This window comes from Euphorbia lathyris, chromosome 1 (assembly GCF_963576675.1).
Source record: "Euphorbia lathyris chromosome 1, ddEupLath1.1, whole genome shotgun sequence".
Lineage (NCBI taxonomy): Eukaryota > Viridiplantae > Streptophyta > Magnoliopsida > Malpighiales > Euphorbiaceae > Euphorbia > Euphorbia lathyris.
The window spans coordinates 24,893,671-24,917,469 of record NC_088910.1 but is presented as its reverse complement, the minus strand read 5'-3'; the positions used below and the strand labels follow the sequence as shown (position 1 = coordinate 24,917,469).

Genomic DNA, 23,799 nt, shown 5'->3' with positions numbered 1-23,799 from the left:
CGTAAAAATTCACTGCAAAAGGTTCTCTAATATGGTATTATTTTTTGCCACAAAAATACATATTTTGTGGCATTATTATATGCCACAAAAATGCAATGCTTTTGTTGCGTTCGATTACGCCATAAAATATATGCTTTTATGGCATGTAATTCTGCCACAAAATACATGCTTTTGGGGCGTGATATTCTGCCACAATACTTCTACATTTGTGGCGAGAAGGTTTGCAACAAAAGAACTTGTTCTGTGGCGCTAAGATTTTGCCACTATAGACTATCGTTGGTTGCGTTGTTTAATTCCTCACTATAGAATATCAAATTGGCAATTAATTTTGTTAGCCACTAAAAGCTTTAGTGTCGCGTTCCTAGTGGCTAAAATTATATTCGCCACAAAAGGCATTAGTGGCGCATTTTGAGCATTTTGTGGCAAAAAAATTCTCCACAAAAAATGGTTTTTCTTGTAGTGACTACATAGCTTATCCTACCCTCTTTAGATATAGGATTTGAGAGATAAATGAATCTTATATTTTTTTTTTTCATATCTCACCTTATGTAAATTCATTAATAATTGTAATCAATTTATCTTTTCATCTTCAGAGTTAATATTTTTTTAAAGTGGTCAGTAGTCATGGATTATTATAACACATTTGAGGAAAATGATTGAATTGATTCTCCTATTTAAGGTAAAATTTAAGACTTGTTCTTATATTGAATAAGAGAAGAAGTTCAGAAGTTCTGAGTTGTAATTCAATTGAATTACATAAAATAATTAAAGTTGAAAACATTACTTAAAGTTAGAAAAATAACTATCTATTAAAAAAGTTGATAACATCCCAAATTATTTGTTTTTTAAGTAGAGAGTATATTCGTATGTGGCCAACCTTATATCTCTTGCCTCTATTTTTGTTTGCAAACTTTATAATTCTTTATTTCTTTGAGGAGAAAGATTCGCCAACTAAGGCTTAAAATGTTTCCCATCTTTGAGGAAAAAGATTCGTCAATTAAGACTTTTTATTTTCCTATCTTTGAGAAGAAAGATCAGTCTTGATCACATGCACCTTAATGAGCAAGTAGAATTTGCTCATTCATCGTTAGATCTAGGCTTATTAGAATCCTAAGGTGGAGATTCAAAGCATCCTGAGACTTAGATTTAATAAGCCTATATCTAACAGTGAATGAGCAAATTCACGTGCATGTGAAAATTCCTGGAAGAAAGATTCAACAGTCATATACTCCTTTCTAACACTCATCCTTTAGGAACTGCAAACGCCAACTTTCTACCTTAGAAACTCGAACTTGTTGATTGGAAGTTTGTTAACATTGTGACACATTTCTCAATATGAAGGTAATAAAGTGTTACTATGCTATAATTTAAGCTTGTACTGTGTCATCAAATAGGGGCGATAACAGTTATGTTATATTGAAATTGTTACTACAAGAAAATGTTACGTATCTTGAAAGTTAGGGCGATATCGTATACCTACATTGAAATGTTGTTAACCATGAGACCGTTAGACATATTTTACTTAAGTTTAGTTGGACCCTTAATAATGAACATAATAAACTTTGAGTTATTATTTATAGTAAATTGAATCATGTTGAGATATTATATTATATTTTATACTTGAGCGACCAGTTGCTTAAATGTGTTATATATAAGATTATATGTATAGAAATATAAGTAGTTATGTTTATTGACTAGGCAGCTCACCACTTACCACGTTGAAGTTTTGAGATTGAAGTTCAGACTTCAACAAGAGTTATTTTTGTTGACGTTTTAGTTCTTAAGGTCAGCCAACACATCAAATATCATTTCCCATTTCATGTTTAATCTTATTTTTATTTTATTTTTTGATTTTAAGAATTTTGTTGGTCATTAAAGTTTAAGGGAAGATTTTATTTCTATTATATTAGGATTTGTGAATGAATTTATAATGAATAACTTAGATTTTGTGTGTATTTAATGTGACACGAGCAGTAGGTTACATTTAATGGTATCAAAGCGTAATTTTTATGATTCCTATGGAGTGTAGAAAATGTTGTGACATTCTTAGGATCTAGAACATGGCATAAGCATTCATGCATAAAAATGACATTTGGTTTTACATTTACATTTAGGAATCATATCATGCTATGAAAATTATGGCGCTGGTCAAACATATAGTATATAGTCGGTAAGATATTAGAGTAACGTAGCGGAAGCATGATAGGTTATAATGTTCTTTGCTTTTTGAGGTGAGTATGCATACATTAATTTCAATGTTTTAAATAAAAGGTTTTTTTGTAATTTCTTTTAAAAAATCCTACATTTTTAAGGGTTTTTTTTTGTATTTAAACTTATTAGAAGATATATGAAAGAGTTTAATAACTTCCTTTTGTGTTATATTTGTTTTTTTAGTTAAACGATTCATCTATTTTCCTCTTTTCTTTTCCTCATCTTTTTTGTTTTCAATCACCATAGAAGATTTTTCGAAGATCTTTGAAGAAAAAACACCGTATTCTTGATCCTCATGTACAAATATTCAAGTAATGTCAATTTCGTTTCAAGATTGTTTTAATTTCGGTTGAAAAACATATATGTTAGGGTTTTGATATTTCATGATTTGACCATTAAATTGTTGTTTTGATAATGTAAAAATGTATTCTAATCAAGTATTTATGTACCTATAAAGGTTTTATACCATAATTTTTTTTGTTTCATTTTGGTCGAATTTGGTGGCCATTGGAGTTGAAATAAGGCTGAATTCGATTTTCGTTTTCCTACTCATAATTGTTGACAGATTTGATAGCTATTCGTATTTTGGTCATAACTATTTCATATGAACTCTAATTATAGTGATTTAAGTTACAAAATAAACTTAAGACATAGCTTTGCAAAATGTTATGTACAAATGATTTCAAATTCGAACTCTAAGAGCTTCAAAATTGAGTCATAATCAGATGCATTTATTAAAATCTAGGTTCTAGTTTTTACTGTTTTTCTCTGTTTAAACTCCATACTTGTCTGATTGGTCTAAAATTTATTTCAAATGTTCCAAAAATTAAAATAGAACTTCTTAGATATCTTTAAAAGACTTGGAGGATTGTTTTAACATGCATAATTGCTTTAGCATATAGTTTGATTAATCATAGAATGCAATTTATGGTTATGGGAGAGCAAATGATGGGTAACAAAAAAGCCAAGTAGTTTTGATTAGCTTGGTACGCATGAGGTAAGCATAATTATAATTATATAATTATATATATATATGTGTGTACTTGAATTGAATGGTTTGAGTTATTGAGTAAATATATTTGTTGTGAAATATTTGGATAACGTGAAAGAGATTGTTACGGTTTTGAGGTTATTGTCATATGATCAGTAAAGAATAGTTTAAAGTTCATAACTTTTGATCTATGAAGAGAATGCGATGTTTATGAATTGTGAGTAGACCTGTCCACGGATCCAGGTATCTGCCCGGCCTACCCAGGCCCGTGTCCCTTGGGTCGGGCTTGGACAATGCTAATTGATGTTAGGCCCAACCCGGCCCAGGCCTGCTAAAGCCCGCCTATTTTTTGGGCGGGCTTGGGATTAATAAAAATAGCGCGGGCCGGTCCAGCGCAACCCGCCTATTAATATTAATTAATAAATTTTATATGTTTATAGATTTATATATTAAATATTTATTTTTAAGTATTAAATTTTATTTTTTATAATTAAAAAATTATGTATATATGTTTAGGTGGGTTTATATGAGCTGGGTTTGAGATTTGATTTTTAAGTCCGAGCTCAGCCCGGTCCGAGCCCACCTAAATTACTAGTGGGATGGGATGGGCTTGGGCTATGGACTTTTATAAAAAAGTCTGTCTGGCCCGGCCCAGCCCGACCCATGGCCAAGTCTAATTGTGAGTTTTTGTTGCAATATGTTTGCGTTAGAATAAAACATAAATAACTAATTTGGGTGGATATGTACAATGATATGGAAGTTTGTTAACACTATAATTATAGGCACATGTCTTGATAGAGAGGCGATATGGTGCTATTTTGCTCTATTTTGAGCTTGTACTGTGTACTGAAATAAGGGAATAGCAGTACCATTATATTGAAATAAGGGCACTTACCCCCACTGAGATCTAGAAAATAATTGACCCCCAAGTAGTAATTTTGGATTTTTGGAGGTTTTCCCCCTCTTCCATTGTTGGCTCTGGTTCACCTTTCTGAATCTAAAATGTTGAAGATGAAGTTTAAGCTTTTGTTAGATTTTGTTTATTTGTTTCCTTCTTTTTAAACAAAATGACACTGTTCCACTTAAGTGGAACGACATCGTCTTGTTTAAATAGTCTGCATCCCTTCCCTTGAGAAACTTTACTGATTAAAAAAAGAAGAAGCCTTTTTTATCCTCCCAATTTGAAACCCCTAAAAATGTCTGGCCATCAGTCATGACCAGTCCATCATCCATCCTTTTAGAGTTTCATGTCTGCTTTTTTTTTCCAAACAAGTAATTTTTCTTCACTTGCTTTAACTCTCTTTCCCATTTTCACTTCAATTATGATCTGATTTGGACTGGGTGCTACGTGTTCTTGCAAACTGCAATTTGTATCCTATTCTATAATTCTATTTGATTAGTTTTGATTAATGTGAAATTAGTTTATCGAAAGAGTTAATTTGAAATATTTTTCTGATTGTGATTCCTTTTTCATTAAAGAAAATAAATTTTTAAATGTGATTTCTTTTTGTTTACTGAATGTTAATTGTTAATTATGATTCCTTTTTCTTTATTGAATTTGATTTAATAGTGTTAATTGAAATTCTTGTGTATATTTAGTGTTCTATTCTGCCTGTAAACTCTTATATAAATCAATTTTTGCATTTAAAAGAAAGAAACTAAGATTTCATCTCATTGTTTAAAAGATAGTTGGAAAAGAACTAGAATTTGTGAGCTAAAAAAATGGAAAAAGACAGAGAAAACTGTAGAAGAAGAGGAAATATTGAAAATAGAATTAGGCAATATTTATTAGATATGTAATTATCTTATTTATGTAATTATCATTTGATTGGCTTTATCGTTATTGGAATCATCATATAGGTGGAGCAATATGTTTACTACTTCCAACAACATATCTAACAATATTTAATTTATTTAATTATAATTTTTCATTATTAAAATATTACTTTAGCTAATATTATATTATAGATATTTGATGTGTACTGTAAATTTCTCATTAGACAATGTCATAAGGCTCGATGAGTTGGATCTCTATTTATGTAACATATATTTAAACTGATTGTTAATCTATAATCCATGTTCACTAAAAATTGTTTAAGCTATATAATTTTTATATATATGTGACGACGAGTATTAACAATAAAATATTACAAATCTAATAAGCGTTAAACTAAGAAAAACAAGAGATTAACAAAAATCTAAGCAAACATGGATATGATGATAATGGTTAGTAAAAAGAGAATGAAAAAGCCATTAATTGAGTTGCATAGTGTATTAGAGGAGGACTTAATCTTAACATAAATTTTTTTTATTGTACTATTTTACACTACATGTATATTTTGCCCCCACTGATTAAAAATCATATACTATGAAAAAAAGTTATGTATCCTGAAACTAATGTTATTAACTATGAGACCATTGGACATATTTTACTTAAGTTTATTTAGGCCCTTAATAATGAATATAATAAACTTTTGAGTTATTGTTTATAGTAAATTGAGTCATGTTGAGATATTGTATTATATTTTATACTTGATCGGTTGATTGCTTAAATATGTTATATACTATAAGATTATATGTATATAAATATAAGTAATTATATTTGTTGAGTAGATAGTTCACTCATTGTTACGTTAAACTTTTCAGATTAAAGTTCAAATTTCAACGAAAGTTATTTTTATTGACGTTTCAGTTCTTAAGGTCGCCAACACATCAAACATCATTTCCCATTTGATGATTTAATCTTGTTTTTATTTTATTTTTTAATTTTAAGGATTTTATTGGTTATTAAAGTTCAAAGGAAGACTTTATTTGTGTTATATTGAGATTTGTGAATTGATTTATGATTTTATTTATGTTATATTTAATGACCAAAAAAGGGTTACAACTACCTATTGGAAACCTCTAAAAACTGTAAGAAAATTTTAGGAAAAAGATAGTGAGATATTTTCATGAATAGTTACAACTTACATCTAGAAGATGCAAGAAGGAACAAGAAAAAAGAACACATAAATTTTATGGCTCATATGTGATGGTGTGAACCGATATAAAAGCACTATAAATAGAGGTTAAATTTTGTGTATTGTAATTAAGAATGCAACAAAAATAAGAAGAGAAATAAAGTGTGAGTAAAATAAAACAAAAATCAATTCAGTGAGTGTGTGTGAGTTAGAAATAAAAAGTGAAACAAAGAATGAGTAGTAAAATTTTAGCTTTAATATAAATAAAAGTTTATTATTACTCTAGTTTTCTACAATTTTTCCACTATTATAGAAATAGTATTTTTTTTAAAAATAATCAAACCATGTTTGTTCGGGAGTTTGTTGATAGAAATTATAATTGAACTTGTTCATAAACTTATAACTGGACCTGTTCGTGAGTATTCGAGCGAAGTTTTACTGTATTCAAACTCGGTTCGTTTATAAATCGAGACTAATATAATGGAGCTTTTATTGAACCGAACATCGACCTGCTAATAAACAACTTGTGTATTTACAACCTAAATAAAACAAACTCATTCTTTTATCCATTTGCTTGAGTTTTATTTCTTTCAATTAGATTAAAAATTTCAACAATGAATAAATCTGCACTTTCAATAACAACAGAGTAGATTTAAACATTTAGAAAGAAGAAGAAAAAAACAGCCATGCATTTGGCATCAAACTCAAGAAAGAAAGAAAAAAAGGAAAGTAGATTACAAGAATAATAAAAGGGATCAATTTTGATAATTTGCCAATAAAACTAGATATAGGCCTAAATGGAAAAAGGGAAGCAATAAGACATTTTGTGCAGTACAGCACAGCACAGAGCTATTAAAGTCGGCGACAAACTAAGGCTCTCACTAAATTTTGACAATTAATACACTGTTCCCTTCCTCATTAACCAGCCTTGGCCATCTAAAAAAGTAGAATAGAAATTGTACAAAATTAACACATCATAATAAAATATAATATTTTATTAATTTAGTAATCCACATCACTCTTTTCAATTTTTATTTAAAAATGTTCCAATAGCGAAGCAACTTTAAAAATTACCACAATGACCCCACAAATCATTACTTAATATATAATTTATTTAATTATAAATATTGTCAACTAATAGTGAAATAAGAGAGAAAGTCATCAAAAAGGTGAACCAATAATATTCAAGTAAATAAAAAAAAAATTATAATAAAAAATGTTTGGCAACCTTTTGGCAATTTTTTTTGACACCCAGCATCACTCCAATAGTAGGTACCTTTTAAAAGTTGCCAAACTAAATACCACATCGGCTGACACTTTTTTGGGCACCCTCTATTGGAGATGCTCTTAGAAGTAGACTTCTCCATGACGTTTCACTGCTAAAATAAATAAGGCTTAATACATTATTTTGTCATTGAATTGAACTTGTCCAAAAAGCTTGATTGAACCTGATTTTTAAAGTGTCTTTGATAATCTTCTCAACTTATATAAAATATTCACTCAGTCTCTTAAACTTGCAATAAAGTGATTAATTAATTATATTTTATACAAGTTCAGGGGCTATCAGAACATTTTAAAAGTTAAAGTAACCAATCAAATTTTTTTATAGTTAAGGAGGCAAATCATGTATTAAGCCAATAAATAAATATATTTGTTGTCCTCTCAATCATCATAATTATCTACAAAATCTTCATTCTAAAGTCAAATTAAAGACTATCATATAATCTTCTTCCAATCTATTGTCCTCTTCAACCTCCCAACCCAAACACAAATTCTGTGTTCTTTTCTATTAGGATCTGTTACATGTTTTTTTTATCCATGTAAGTTTTTACATTTTTTTTTTCTTTATGCAATTTCATTCCACTATATTGTTGTCATTTCTTGTAAGCACTGACGTCATTTTGCAGTTAAAATAAACGGACATAATCCAAGTTTAACCCATTGTTTTTAGAAATATGTGATGTAATCCTACCGTAAAAAAAAATAGTAAAATTTTTCGAACGACCGGCTCTGATACTTAAATTAGTAAAGGTCGAAGAAAAGTGGAAGACAATGAGATTATTACTATTAGTGACCATAATATATATATATATATATATATATATATAGGGGAGGGATCAAGTGAGAACCTCCTCTTAGGTGAGGACACTTCCTTATAGTGAGAACACTCAAAACTACGTCGTTTTGAGTAAAAAAATTAAAAAAAAAACACTATTTCTCATGGGGCTTGAACCTTAGACCATTCAATTACACTCAACACTGCTTACCACTGAGCCAATTACTTTACTTGTGTATTATGCTGCACTCTGCTTAATATACCACTGCCCTTTTAGCTTCTATTGTTTAATATTTGATGCATGTACTTATTAATATCGATTAAATTTACATAATAATGTATTATTAATAGGAAAAAATGTGTATAATAATGAATTATTAATAGAAAAAAATCCAAGAACATGCTCCAATTTTTATTTATTTAATTCCTTTATATTTTTATAATTTATGTTATATAAGAAAATATATTTTTAAAACATACGTTAGAACATATTTTTTTTTTTTTGAAACAACATATATTTTAATTTTTAAAATACGAACTATGAAGTTTAGAACGTACGATATATTTTTTAGAACATACGTTATGTTTTTTAGAACATGTGTTATGTTTTTTCGAACATGAGTTATAAATTATATTTTTGGAACAAATGAAAAAACGATCCAGATATCTACTGATTTTTTAAGAATATTATACTTAATTTTTGGAACACAAACTATAAACTTTAGAACATACGTTAAGTTTTTTAGAACATACGTTATGTTTTTTAGAACATGTGTTATATTTTTTCGAACACGAGTCATAAATTATATTTTTAGAACAAATGAAAAAACGATCCAGATATCTACTGATTTTTTTTAGAACATTATACTTAATTTTTGGAACACAAACTATAAACTTTAGAACATACGTTATGTTTTTTAGAACATATGTTATATTTTTTAGAACATGTGTTATGTTTTTTCGAACATGAGTTATAAATTATATTTTTGGAACAAATGAAAAAACGATCCAGATATTTACTGATTTTTTTAGAACATTATACTTAATTTTTGGAACACAAACTATAAACTTTAGAACATACATTATGGTTTTTAGAACATATGTTATATTATTTAGAATATGAGTTATAAATTATATCATAGAACAAATGCAAAAATGGTCCACATATTTACTGGGTTTTTTAAAACATTATACTTAATTTTTAGAACACAAATTATAAAGGTTAGAACATATGTAACAATATTTAAAATATCGTCCTTAACATTTTAAAACATAAATTACAAAAATATAGAGGAATTAAATAAATAAGAAATTAGAGCATGTTCTTGAATTTTTTTTATTAATAATTCATTATTATGCACATTTTTTCCTATTAATAATACATTATTATGCAAATTTAATCGATATTAATAAGTACATGCATCAAATATTAAACAATAGAAGCTAAAATGACAGTGGTATATTAAGCAGAGCGCAGCATAATATATAAGTAAAATAATTGGTTTAGTGGTAAGTAGTGTGTAGTGTAAATGAAGGGTCTAGGGTTCAAACCCTATGAGAAACAATGTTTTTATTTATTTTTTATACTCAAAACGACGTAGTTTTGAGTGTTCTCATCTAAAAAAGGGTTCTCACAAGAGCCCTCTCATATATATATATATATAAAAGCAACGTTTTTTTTTATTTTTTATACTCAAAACGACGTAGTTTTGAGTGTTCTCACCATAAAGAAGTGTTCTCACCTAAAAAGGGGTTCTCACAAGAGCCCTCTCCTATATATATATATAAATTTTGTTACCCAAAACTACGTAGTTTTGGGTGGTTCTCACCTAGGAAAGGGTTCTCACAAGAGAACTCTTATATATATATATATATATGAGGGAGGTAGGATTCGAACCTGGGACTGGGGCATAAAAATAGTGTCACGCGCACCATCTACCATTAGAACACTTGCTTTTATTTGTTTATTGTACAATTCTTTTATTTATATATTATTAAGTACCTCTGATGCTAAAAAAATCAAATACTATATTTTTTAAATAAAAATACACTTGCTTTAGTTTGTTCCTTATACAATTCTTTTATTTATATATTATTAAGTGACTTTGATGCTAAAAAAAATCCAATACTATATTTTTTTAAATAAAAATACACTTGCTTTAGTTTGTTAATTATACAATTCTTTTATTTATATATTATTAAGTGCATCTGATGCTAAAAAAAATCTAATACTATATTTTTTAAATAAAAATATATTATATATTTTAATAAAATTTCATATAAATATTTTATTTATATAAAAAAATATATTTTTAAAACATACGTTAGAACATATATTTTCACTTTTAAAACACGAACTATGAAGTTTAGAACGTACGACATATTTTTTAGAACATACGTTATGTTTTTTAGAACATGCGTTATGTTTTTTCGAACATGAGTTATAAATTATATTATAGAACAAATGCAAAAATGATCCAGATATCTACTAAATTTTTTAGAACATTATACTTAATTTTTAGAACACAAATTATAAACTTTAGAACATACGTTATGTTTTTCTTGTGCATTATGTCGCGCGCTGCTTAATATACCATTGTCCTTGTAGCTTTTATTGTTTAATATTTGACACATGCACTTATTAATATCGATTAAATGTGCATAATAATAAATTATTAATAGAAAAAAAGAAATGTACATAATAATGAATTATTAATAGAAAAAAATCCAAAAACATGCTCCAATTTCTTATTTATTTAATTACTCTATATTTTTTGTAATCTATGTTTTAAAATGTTAAGGACGATGTTCTAAATAATGTTACATATGTTCTAAACTTTATAATTTATGTTCTAAAAATTAAGTATAATGTTTAAAAAAAAATCAGTAAATATCTCGATCTTTTTTGCATTTGTTCTATAATATAATTTATAACTCATGTTCGAAAAAACGTAACGCATGTTCTAAAAAACATAACGTATGTTCTAAACTTTTTAGTTTGTGTTTCAAAAATTAAACTATATAATCTAACGTATGTTCTAAAAAATATGTCGTACATTCTAAACTTCATAGTTCGTGTTCTAAAAGTTCAAATATATGTTCTAACGTATGTTTTAAAAAATATATCGTATGTTCTAAACTTTATAGTTTGTGTTCTAAAAATTAAAACATATGTTCTAAATTTCATGTCATAAGTTCTAAATATATCGTATGTTCTAAAAATATTTATAGGATTTTATTAAAATATATAATATATTTTTATTTAAAAAATATAGTATTGAATTTTTTTAGCATCAGATGCACTTAATAATATATAAATAAAAGAATGGTATAATAAACAAACTAAAGCAAGTGTATTTTTATTTAAAAAATATAGTATTGAATTTTTTTAGCATCAGGCACTTATTAATTTATAAATAAAAAAATTGTATAATGAACAAATTAAAGCAAGTGTCCCATACAAAAATATAGAGAAAATAAATAAATAAGAAATTGGAGCATGTTTTTAGATTTTTTATTCTATTTTTTTTTTTTTGATGAAAATGCTTATAACTTCATTAGATAAAAACACAACAAGTACAATAAGGAAACAACAGTAAGAAATCAATTCTTACAAGATCTACAAAGAGAATTAAACGGCTACAGAGAGCAAAAAATGCCATAAAGGCATAATAAAACATATATTTATCGTAAATCGAAATCTGTAGAAAAATAGATGCAATCCAGTCTTCAAAATTTAGGTCATTCCGAACATTCGGATATGAGTCCTTTCTTTTGATGCAACCACGTAGATATATTGATCCACGTACAAGATAAACCGTTACCGCACTTGCTAAATTCGAAAATGATATAAATGAAAGAATAATAGATAGCAGATACAATTCAAACGGATGAAGAAATCCGATAAAATATATGGAAACTGACTAAAAAGAAAAAAACAATAAAGTAAAACACATAAAATCTAACCCGATGTGGTAGGAAGAAGGAAGACAAACTTCCTTCCTTCTTCCTACTCAAAGTAGATCTTCAAAGGAGGACAATTTAAAACTCGACAGATGATGAAATTTGGACAGAAAATGAGAAAAGAATGGTAGAAAACAGAGAAGATTGGGGAGGAGAAAGATTGTGAGCAGTTTTTTTTGGAGCAGTTTTCCAATCCGAGGTTTCTCCCCCCATCCACCTTTTTAAACACTAGGTTTGGTAACATTAGATTTTTTATTCTATTAATAATTCATTATTATGCACATTTTTTTTATATTAATAATTTATTATTATGCACATTTAATCGATATTAATTAGTGCATGTGTCAAATATTAAACAATAGAAGCTACATGGAAAATGGTATATTAAGCAGCGCGCTCCATAATGGACATAAAAAACAATTGTCTCAGTGGTAAGTGGCATGGAGTATAACTGAAGTGGTTAGGGTTCAAATCTCACTAGCAGCATTCCTTGTTTTATTTAATTTTCCTACTCAAAACGACGTAGTTTTGAGGGTTCTCACATAAGAGTTCTCTTGTGAGAACCATTTTTTAGGTGAGAACACTTCCTTATAGTGAGAACACTCAAAACTAAAAACGTTGCTTATATATATATATATATATATATATATATATATATATATATATATATATATATAGAAGATGGCTCTTGTGAGAACCATTTCCTAGGTGAGAACCACCCAAAACTACGTAGTTTTGGGTAAGAAAATTTAAAAAAAACACTGCTATCTAAGGGGATCAAACCTGAGACCATGCATTTATACTCCACACTACTTACCACTGAACCCATTGTCTTTCTTGTGTACTATGTGTCGCTCTGCTTAATATATTACGACCCTTTTAGCTTCCATTGTTTAATATTTGATGCATGCACTTATTAATATCAATTAAATATGTATAATAATAAATTATTAATAAAAAAAGAAATATACATAATAATGAATTATTAATAAAAAAAAATGCAAAAACATGCTCTAATTTCTTATTTATTTAATTCCTCTATATTTTTGTAATTTATATTTTAAAATGTTAAGGACGATGTTCTAAATATTGTTACATATATTCTAAACTTTATAATTTGTGTTCGAAAAATTAAGTATAATGTTTAAAAAAATAGTAAATATATGGACCATTTTTACATTTGTTCTATAATATAATTTATAATACTCATATTCTAAATAACATAATGTATGTTCTAAAAAATATAACGCATGTTCTAAAGTTTATATTTTGTGTTCCAAAAATTAAGTATAATGTTCTAAAAAAATCAGTAGATATCTCGATCGGTTTTTCATTTGTTCTATAATATAATTTATAACTCATGTTCGAAAAAACATAACACGTGTTCTAAAAAACATAACGTATGTTCTAAAAAATATGTCGTACGTTCTAAACTTCATAGTTCGTGTTTTAAAAGTTAAAATATATGTTCTAACGTTTGTTTTAAAAAATATATAGTTTGTGTTCCAAAAAATTAAGTATAATGTTCTAAAAAAATCAGTAGATATTTCGATCGTTTTTTCACTTGTTCTATAATATAATTTATAACTCATGTTCGAAAAAACATAACACGTGTTCTAAAAAACATAACGTATGTTCTAAAAAATATGTCGTACGTTCTAACTTCATAGTTCGTGTTTTAAAAGTTAAAATATATGTTATAACGTATGTTTTAAAAAATATATAGTTTGTGTTCTAAAAATTAAGTATAATGTTCTAAAAAATCAGTAGATATCTGGATCGTTTTTTCATTTGTTCTATAATATAATTTATAACTCATGTTCGAAAAAACATAACACATGTTCTAAAAAACATAACGTATGTTCTAAAAAATATATCGTACGTTCTAAACTTCATAATTCGTGTTTTAAAAGTTAAAATATATGTCCTAACGTATGTTATTTTCCTATGTAACATAAATTACAAAAATATAAAGGAATTAAATAAATAAGAAATTAGAGCATGTTCTTGGATTTTTTTTTTATTAATAATTCATTATTATGCACATTTCTCTTTTTTTCTATTAATAATTCATTATTATGCACATTTCCTTTTTTCTATTAATAATTCATTATTATGCATATTTAATCGATATTAATAAGTGCATGCGTCAAATATTAAACAAAAAAAAACAATAGAAGCTAAAAGGGAGATGATATATTAATCAGCGCGCGAAATAATATACAAAAAGAGCAATTGGCTCAGTGGTAAACAACATGGAGTGTGGGTGAACAGGTTTTAGGTTTGAACCCCCTAATAAGCAGCAGCTTTTTTTCTTAATTTTCCTACTCAAAACTACGTAGTTTTGGGTGGTTCTCACCTAAGGTGAGTTCTCACTTAGGGGAGGGTTCTCACTTGATCCCTCCTATATATATATATATATATATATATATATATATATATATATATATATATAGTAGCTTCAAGAGTGATTGTTGTAATCTTATATAATGTGTATCTAATGACTCATCAAATATGTGTCATTATCCGATTGGTTCTAATGCCCTCAATTCGTTAGATGTCGGGATGCACGCCCTATCATATGGCAGACGCCCTTACATGATCCAATGGCTCTCATTCCTTCGTTATACTGATTCTAGACCGAATGGTGATTATTGATCCATGTGGCCCTCCCATATGAAAGACTTTCTTTGTGTTACCATCATGTGATCCAATGAGTCTCCTTCCTTCGTTGTACTGATTTTGGGATGAACTGTGGATCTTGATCCACATGACCGGATGGTATTATAAGCATCTTTAGGGGATATTCATAACTTAGATCGGACGGTCCATATGAGTTATCTGGATCTTAAGGGAGTATCGTTCCACATGTCAAAAATACTCTCTATAAATATACTAGAGAATATTCCTTAGGGTATCAAATAGAGCAATTTGGGACTAAAGTAATAGAATTTATAAAACCAGATTTTTACTATTATCTAGAGACAAGGGGCACAAGGATGACGCTTCACCCGGATCAAATGATTATCGGAAACCCATGAGAAACAATGTTTTTATTTATTTTTTCTACTCAAAACGACGTAGTTTTGAGTGTTCTCACTATAAGGAAGTGTTCTCACCTAAAAAAGGGTTCTCACAAGAGCCCTCTCATATATATATATAAGCAACGTTTTTTTTATTTTTTATACTCAAAACGACGTAGTTTTGAGTGTTCTCACCTAAAAAAGGGTTCTCACAAGAGCCCTCTCCTATATATATATATATATATATATATATATATATATAGTAGCTTCAAGAGTGATTGTTGTAATCTTATATAATGTGTATCTAATGACTCATCAAATATGTGTCATTATCCGATTGGTTCTAATGCCCTCAATTCGTTAGATGTCGGGATGCACGCCCTATCATATGGCAGACGCCCTTACATGATCCAATGGCTCTCATTCCTTCGTTATACTGATTCTAGACCGAATGGTGATTATTGATCCATGTGGCCCTCCCATATGAAAGACTTTCTTTGTGTTACCATCATGTGATCCAATGAGCCTCCTTCCTTCGTTGTACTGATTCTGGGATGAACTGTGGATCTTGATCCACATGACCGGATGGTATTATAAGCATCTTTAGGGGATATTAATAACTTAGATCGGACGATCCATATGAGTTATCTGGATCTTAAGGGAGTATCGATCCACATGTCAAAAATACTCTCTATAAATATACTAGAGAATATTCCTTAGGGTATCAAATAGAGCAACTTGGGACTAAAGTAATAGAATTTATAAAACCAGATTTTTACTATTATCTAGAGATAAGGGGCACAAGGATGACACTTCACCCAGATCAAATGATTATCGGAAACCACTCATATCCACTCGTCCATCTTCATCTGCAACGTGCTAATTTTATACCAGCATATTCATAGGTTGGATCAGGTAAAACTTAACACTAAATTATTTTGTTGAAGTTCAATCTAGTCCGTACTATATTTACATCAAATTCCTACTAGACTTAACTTGGTTAATAGAAGTAATTCCCAAACTCAACTTAATATATTTATATTAAAAAATAAAAATAAAAATTACTATATCAAAGATCATGCATTGTTTCATTTATACCAAAATGTCCAATTTTTGCATACAACCTCTCTCTTAATCGGTCTAAGTTTTTAGATTTGAAAATCCTATAAGAGTTAAGTTCGCTGGAATTTTTCAAAATAAAATGAGAAATTATAAGTAGCCAAAATCGATATCAATTTATTTAGTAACTGAATAATATGCAATATACTAGTCCGAATTGACTACACTTTATGATTTTACATATATTTTTTTTTTTTTTGTTAAAAGTAACAGATTCATGAATAGATCTAATTAGGCATCCACAAATAAAATTTATACCATATTTGACCGTTACATATAGATTTAAATTAATACATTCTATATAGTCAACTAATCAGGACCGATTTTTGGTACAGATTAGTAGTGCAGCCGTCCAGAGCCTAATGCTAAAAGGTCCAATTTTTTTTAATTTTTCTATTTTATATATAGTCATTTTTTTACTATATTACATAGTTATAATACAAATTTAAACCTAAAAATAGACTAAATAATATAATGTTTTAGACATTTTCATTTCCAACTTTTAAAAACAATAGGCTTTTTTTTATATTAAAGATTCATTATCATCTCTTATTTTGTCCAGAGAGTGCAACTCATTTGGTCTACATTTCAACTATTAAACACAAAATATCATTTATATTAGATGTATATATATATTTTCCAATTAAAATTAGAGGCAAATTTGGAATGTAGTGCTAAAATAAATATTTACCAGTAGTAATTAATAAAAAAATCCACATTTATCAAGTAAAATAATATTTAAAAATTAACACTTGAAATTAAATAATTGTTTTATAGAGAGGGGAAGACTATCTTACTAAAAAAAATGTGTTTTCCACGTTTTATGAGGTCTCATCAATAAGTAAAAGATGATGCCAAAATATTTCTTGGCAACAAAATGTAACCTCATGGATCAAACTTGTTGTGCGTCTTCTTGCGTTTCCAAGGTTCACAGAAAGATCATTGACCAAGATCCTTTTTCTTCTTCTTTTTTTTATTATTATTATATACTTTTAGTGTGTGAAGAAAGCCATCGCAGCCTTCACTCACTTTGATGAGAGCATGAGAAACACCCAAATCACAGGTAATTCTTATTCTACTCTCTTTCTTTCTGATTCCACTTTTCCTTTTCTTTTCTTTTCCCCCAATTTCTGCTGCTTCTATTCTTCTTCTGTAGATTTGAATTTCTCTTTTGGGGTTTATTTATGGAACCTGGCAGTGGTTCTGCTGACACCTCTTTTTGGGGGTTTAGTAATTAAATGTAGACTCTACCTAGCTATATGTATAAATAATGGTGTGCAGCTTCCAGCACTCAGCATTCAATTTTAAAACCCCACTATCGAAGTTCAGATGCGTTTTATGTTTTAATTAATTGAGTTTTGAGTATGAATGAAAGGGAAGAAGAGGAGGTGAAGAAGAAGAATAAGAAGAAGATGGGAAGAGCTCCTTGTTGCGATAAAAATGGAGTTAAGAAAGGGGCCTGGAGCCCTGAAGAAGATAGAATCCTCGTTCAATACATTCACAAATATGGCCATGGTAGCTGGCGTTCCCTCCCCAAAAATGCAGGTACATCTCTCTAATTTTATTTGTGTGTTGAGATTTTCTTTATGCTTTGCTATTCCAAGCTAAGGTATTGTTTGTTTTGAGGGGATGGATATCTAATTTTCTTGTTTGTTTCATGGATAGATAGATTTCCTCTGTGTGTTACCTATGAAAATTAATCCAGTCAACCAATCTTTCATACATTCCATTCTTTCATTTTCCTCCCTAAAATTCGTCCTTCCAAACAAACTAGCCTTCAAGTTCATTCAATGCGTTACAGTGTAGACTGTACCAGAGCTTTCTCCTATTTCAACGTGTTCAAGATGGATGACTCATGCTATTTTAATTGAATTGACTTCAAATTTGTCTTTTTTTTTCTTATAAAAATGTTAATTTCCTTATTTTATTGCATATTCAACCTCCATGTGGCATGCATTGTTGTTTTTTGTTGACTAAATACATCAATCTTGAATTTGGTAAAAGAAATCAATTAGGCTACATGTCATTTTAAGCAATTGCTTAGGGACTAACGAGATACCCTTAAATTTCAGGGGCAATCCATTTTTCTGCCTAATTTCAATGGCTCGGGTGTATTTAGCGATGCATAATTAAGTGCTTAACTTTTTTAGGATTTTAATAATTTAGTTTTGTTCAGATTAAGTTCCTAAACATTCAAAGTTTTTAAAAATTAAATCTTTGATTTTTAGATTTCACACACATTCATTGAACTCTCACTAAGTAAGCCAATAATGAAAGATTCAATATGTGTTAACATTAAACATTATCCAAACGGATGGAGAAGTAGATGGAGATGTTGCCCATAGGATTAAAGCTGGTTGGTCGAAGTGGAAGAGTGCTACGGGTTTCCTTTGTGATCCTGGCATGCCTAATAGATTGAAGGGAAAATTCTACCGGACGGCAATTAGACAGCATTGTTATATGGTACGGAGTGTTGGGCAGTGAAACACTGCCACATCCATAAGATGTCGGTGGCGGAGATGCGTATGTTGAGATGGATGTGTGGTCACACGAGAAAGGACCGGGTGCGTAATGAAATAATTAGGACAAAAGTAGGGGTCACATCTATTGAGAATAAAATGAGAGAAAACCGACTAAGGTGGTTTGGCCATGTGAGACGTAGAGCGCTTGATGCGCCGGTTAGGAGAACAGAAGAGTGGCAAAGGGATGTAGTGGTGAGGGGTAGGGGAAGACCTAAGCAAACTTGGAGGAGGGTGATCGAGAATGATATGAGTTTATTGGGAATTGAAGAAAATATGGTAGTGGATAGGACGGAGTGGAGGGAGCGAATCTGTGTCGCTGACACGACTTGATTTTCACGGTTTTATATGATGGTTCATGTTAGCCGACCCCGAATCATTTCGGGACTAAGGCTTTGTTGTTGTTGTTGTGTAATCCTTAATATGAGAAATTCTACTATACTTCTGGGCGTACTACATCCTCTCAACCTTGAATGTTTAGATGGTTAATCCGAGAAATTCTACTATACTACTGGAGTACTACATCCTCTCATTCAATTGGTATCATTTGTACACTTTTATTCTTTAACACCAATCATCTCAGTATGAGGTGGTATCATTCCCTCTATGATAGAAGGTTTTGCTTAATTATGTGTTTTGACATTTGGTTATTTAATCATGATATTATTTTTGAAAACATAATAAATAAATAATTTGAATTTTGGTTGCTTAAATAATCCTTAGAACCTTGAAGGCCTTGTTGATGTTATATGGTTGCTTTTGATATTTGAATACTTTTAACCGGAAGAAATGATTGGGAGTAGGTCTCCTTCGATGTGGGAAGAGCTGTAGGCTTAGATGGACAAACTATCTTCGCCCTGATATTAAAAGAGGTGCTTTTACTCCAGAAGAAGAATCTACCATTATTAGGCTTCATAGCATTCTCGGCAACAAGTAATCTACTTCCTCCTAATGCTCATACATATTTGCTTCCTCATTTATATATTGCTTTCAACAGGAAAACATGTAAATATCATAATTTTCAAGTATAGAATTGGTAAAGGATATGGTTTTGAATTTGCCTCATAATCACATAAGACTAACATATTGTTATAGGTGGGCTGCCATAGCATCCCATTTACCAGGAAGAACAGATAATGAAATAAAAAACTTGTGGAACACACATTTGAAGAAACGGTTTTCTTCGGCGGCTCACAAGTTGCAGAACCAGAACCAGAACCAGTCTAGCTCATCTTGTGAGCCAATCAATGTCAAATGTGAATCCCCTTCGACCCAACACATGGTACAGTGGGAGAGTGCCAGGCTCGAGGCTGAGGCTCGTCTCTCAATGGAAGCATTGTTAGTTAACTCCTCATCATCAGTTAAAATGGAATATGATTTCTTTCTTCAATTATGGAATTCTGAGGTTGGGGAATCTTTTCGCAGTTCCAAGGGAAAAGATGGTAGAGCGTGCGAAAGTCCTATCTCGCAGGAGGCGTCTTCGTCAACAAAACTCGGCTCTGGCTCAGTTGAAAATGATCAAAATTTTCAAATGGTGAACGTTAAAACAAGTATGAATACCACAAGTCACGGTGATGAACAAGAGGATATCAGCAAACTCGTGACTGGTTCAGATTCCATCAGTTCTAACGAATTTACAGATTCTTCGGAAACAGCATTGAAGCTGCTGCTGGATGTTCCAGGTGGTGATGATATGGAATTCTTAGAAGGGGAGGGAAAACTTTTCCAGCTTCTCCAATCTTCAATGCAACTATAACTGTTTTCTCCAGCTTTCTGCTTGATCTTGAACTGCCTCATTGCTGTATTGCCCCTTTTGCCTTTGACATACAAATCAAGCTAGTTTCCTATTTTGTTCAGAAGTAGTGTTCAAGGATAGAACTTGGATGACGTAAACCCGGGAAGACATTACCGGATTACAAGCTTTCGTTTTGCTAAGAAACAGACAGATAGAAGATAGGTAGAAGAGGTTTCAGTTCATCAAAGATTAGCAGAAACAGTCTTTTGTATATTTTGTTATAGAGCTTGACACTGATGCCTCTTGTATATAAGATACTTGTATTTGGCTATATGGTTTTATTTTCGGTTTTATTCATATCGAACTTATAGATAAGTTAACATGATTATGATAAGATAAGCCGAATTGCCACCTCTAAAGATAAGCCAGAGAAATCATGTGTTCATCCATAAATTTAGCTGCTGTCTCAATGTATTTGCTTCTTACAAATTGAACTTTCAAACAATATTTCAAATAGTATATTCACAAAGCACAAACACACAGACATGTAACACAATAATTGAAACATTTCACCAACTTCCCCTATAAAAAGACAAACACTAATAATCAAATAAACCAATAGAACCACCATAAATACACCAATAATGTTCAACCAAACCTGAGGATAGGAATCTAGCCTAAAAACATCCAAGGAGCTTCTTTGGAGCAGTTCCAGTTGCTCGGTACTTGGCAGCAATCTCCTCCGCCTTTAGAATATCTTCTCCGCGTTTAGCTTCAATCATTGCTCTTTGCTCTTCTGCTGCCTTGTGAATTAGTGCCACTTTGTTTTTCATTTTCTCTGCATACTCTGCCTTTTTCTTCTCCAGTTTTTCCTAAACATACATAATTAATGTCAATTAGAGGTGAGTCAAAACCAAATATTTGAAGGTGAAATGACAGAAATTCATTAAGAAATACAATTTTTTGGGGAGTAAACATCAACAACGAATAAGTACGTTGCAAATTCCATTAGTGATGTAAAATATGTGTCAAATTCTGAACAGAAATGATATGTTTAGTGACGGAAATTTCAGTTTGCTTTTTTCTCTCCCTAAAGTTGGGGGTTAAAAGACCTTCTGTGACCCACCATCCCTCTGTTGTTGATGCCAACTACCTTGATCCATCTTGACATTCATTGCTCAATTGAAATAGGCATAATTTACAAATTTAGCCCTATATTTACCAGAAGTTGGCCCTATATTTACCAAAGTTGCTGTTTTTAGTATGCAATTTTATGTTTTGACTACCTCTCAACCTCTTCTAGCTTTCTGTTCCCAGAATTGTTATTAATGAAAAAAACCTCATTTAGCCTTAACTAGGCTTAAAATTACACTATTTGGTAAACCTTAAGCTTAAAATAGATTGTTTTGTCCGTGAAGGTTGAATCCGAAGTTAGGGGTAAATTTTTAGCTTTTATCCTTTTGAAATATAAGGTTTAACTTGTTACCTCAATTTGCTTGAGCTCAGCCTCTATGGCTGCTTTCTTGCTGTTCTCCCATGACACAATGGCAGATAGTTTTCTGTGAGCTCTGTTCAACAGATCATTAGCAAACTAAGTTAAGCAAAAAGCTTAACTGGACAAAAGGAATCATATGACTGAAATTAAAACTACAGACTACGATTATAGAGTTAAAAGAAAAGAAATCCAATATTGAGGATCTTACTTGTTCTCTACTTTGCTCTTTTCACTCTCTTCCCATGCTCTGATAAGTGATATCCTCTTCTCAGTTTCGACTCTTTCAAGCACAGCATCTGCAAAAACAGAATTCAATCAACTCCACTCAACCAAAACAAGACAAGAAAACAAAAACGGAAAGATTGATCAGATAAATCATAAAATCACCTCGATTCACCGAACCCTCCGTACTTTTGACTTCTGCAGTTTCCGGATCCTCTACCAAAAGAAGAAACATATAAATTAACAGAATATTAATTCCATGCTATGCTGTACCGAAACGGAAACGAAACTGAAATAGAAAAGAAACGAAGAGAAGAGAAGTAATTACTTTGAACAGCAACGATGGCTTTAGATTCATCGTCCGGCTTCTCTTCGGTAGCAGGTGGAATTACAGATTTCTCCTCAGTGACATCTTTAGGAGGTTCAACTGGTTCAGGAGGCGGAGGAGGAGGAGGCTCAGACGGAGCTTCTTCGGACTCAACCTTCTTAGGTTCGTCCTCGGCCATACTATAATAACAAAAGTGAGAAAAAGGTGGAAATTGAAAAGGTAGAAGATGAAGATGAAGATGATAGAAATTAGAATTTAGAAAGAGAAGTGAATAGTGAGAGTGTTGGTTGAGATTGAGATATTATAGTTGAGAGTGGTTAACTGTATCAACAAAGAATGAGCTGGATTGTATTTTGGTACCTACTTACATAGCACACTAGTTCAATTACATTTTTAATCCTTTAACTATTTTCATGCTTTTGAAATAGGGATAAAGTTAAGGGAATTAAGTATAATTTACCCTATCCAGCTGTGTGAGGTGGCAGATAGCGACTCTGTCTTTGTAATTTTCCGTTGCTGTACATTCTACTGAAAAACGACAGCGCGGCTCTCAGATTCTATTTCTCAGTTTCCTTATTACACGCGACGTCGTACTGGGATAATATTATAAAAACGATGTCGCTTCAGACTCTTTTTAAAAAAGATTCGATCACCATCATCAACGGATTCTTCGCCTTTCGTAGTTATAACGGAATCCCTGGTGGGGCAGCTTAGAAAGTCCCTAATTTATCTACTTTCAAATCTGTCCATAGTATTTATGTATATATCCCCACATCCAACCTTTTGTGTGTTTTTAAATTGGCAGTAGGGTACTTAATTTAAGCGCCTGATTTGAAAGTGGATATGTTTTTTCTTTTTAGCAAAAGGTATACCACTAAACTCTATATTTTATCCTGTGTTTGGTATTCTATTGGAATAAGGATACGGATAAAGATTGAGATATGAATAAAAATAAATGGTCAGGATAAGAATAAAAATATGATAGTCAAAAATTATTATTCAATGTTTGGTATGTGGAATAATGATAGAGATAAAATAATACATTTTATTATTTTAACCTTGTTTAAACTACATAACATTAATTTGAGGGATAAAATGGACTTTTCCATCCTATTAACATCGCATGAGCTTATCTCACCTCCTTATAACATCCCCTTTTGGGTATAAGATTTGAGGG

General features: G+C 30.2%; 1 protein-coding gene and 1 pseudogene across 1 annotated transcript; one reads left to right on the top strand and one right to left on the bottom strand.

Annotated features, from left to right (window-relative positions):
- Positions 1 to 17,399: 17,399 nt before the first annotated feature.
- On the top strand, positions 17,400 to 20,928 carry LOC136225657 (transcription factor MYB17-like; annotated as a pseudogene).
- A 70-nt stretch (positions 20,929 to 20,998) lies between these two features.
- Positions 20,999 to 22,968, bottom strand: LOC136225663 (remorin-like). The gene is made up of 5 exons (XM_066013773.1): positions 22,623 to 22,968; positions 22,460 to 22,510; positions 22,281 to 22,368; positions 22,064 to 22,145; positions 20,999 to 21,449 (listed from the first exon to the last, which is right to left on the bottom strand). Exons 1-5 carry the CDS (start codon positions 22,798 to 22,800, stop codon positions 21,255 to 21,257), a joined length of 594 nt encoding a protein of 197 aa, XP_065869845.1. The 5' UTR covers positions 22,801 to 22,968; the 3' UTR covers positions 20,999 to 21,254.
- Positions 22,969 to 23,799: the final 831 nt, after the last annotated feature.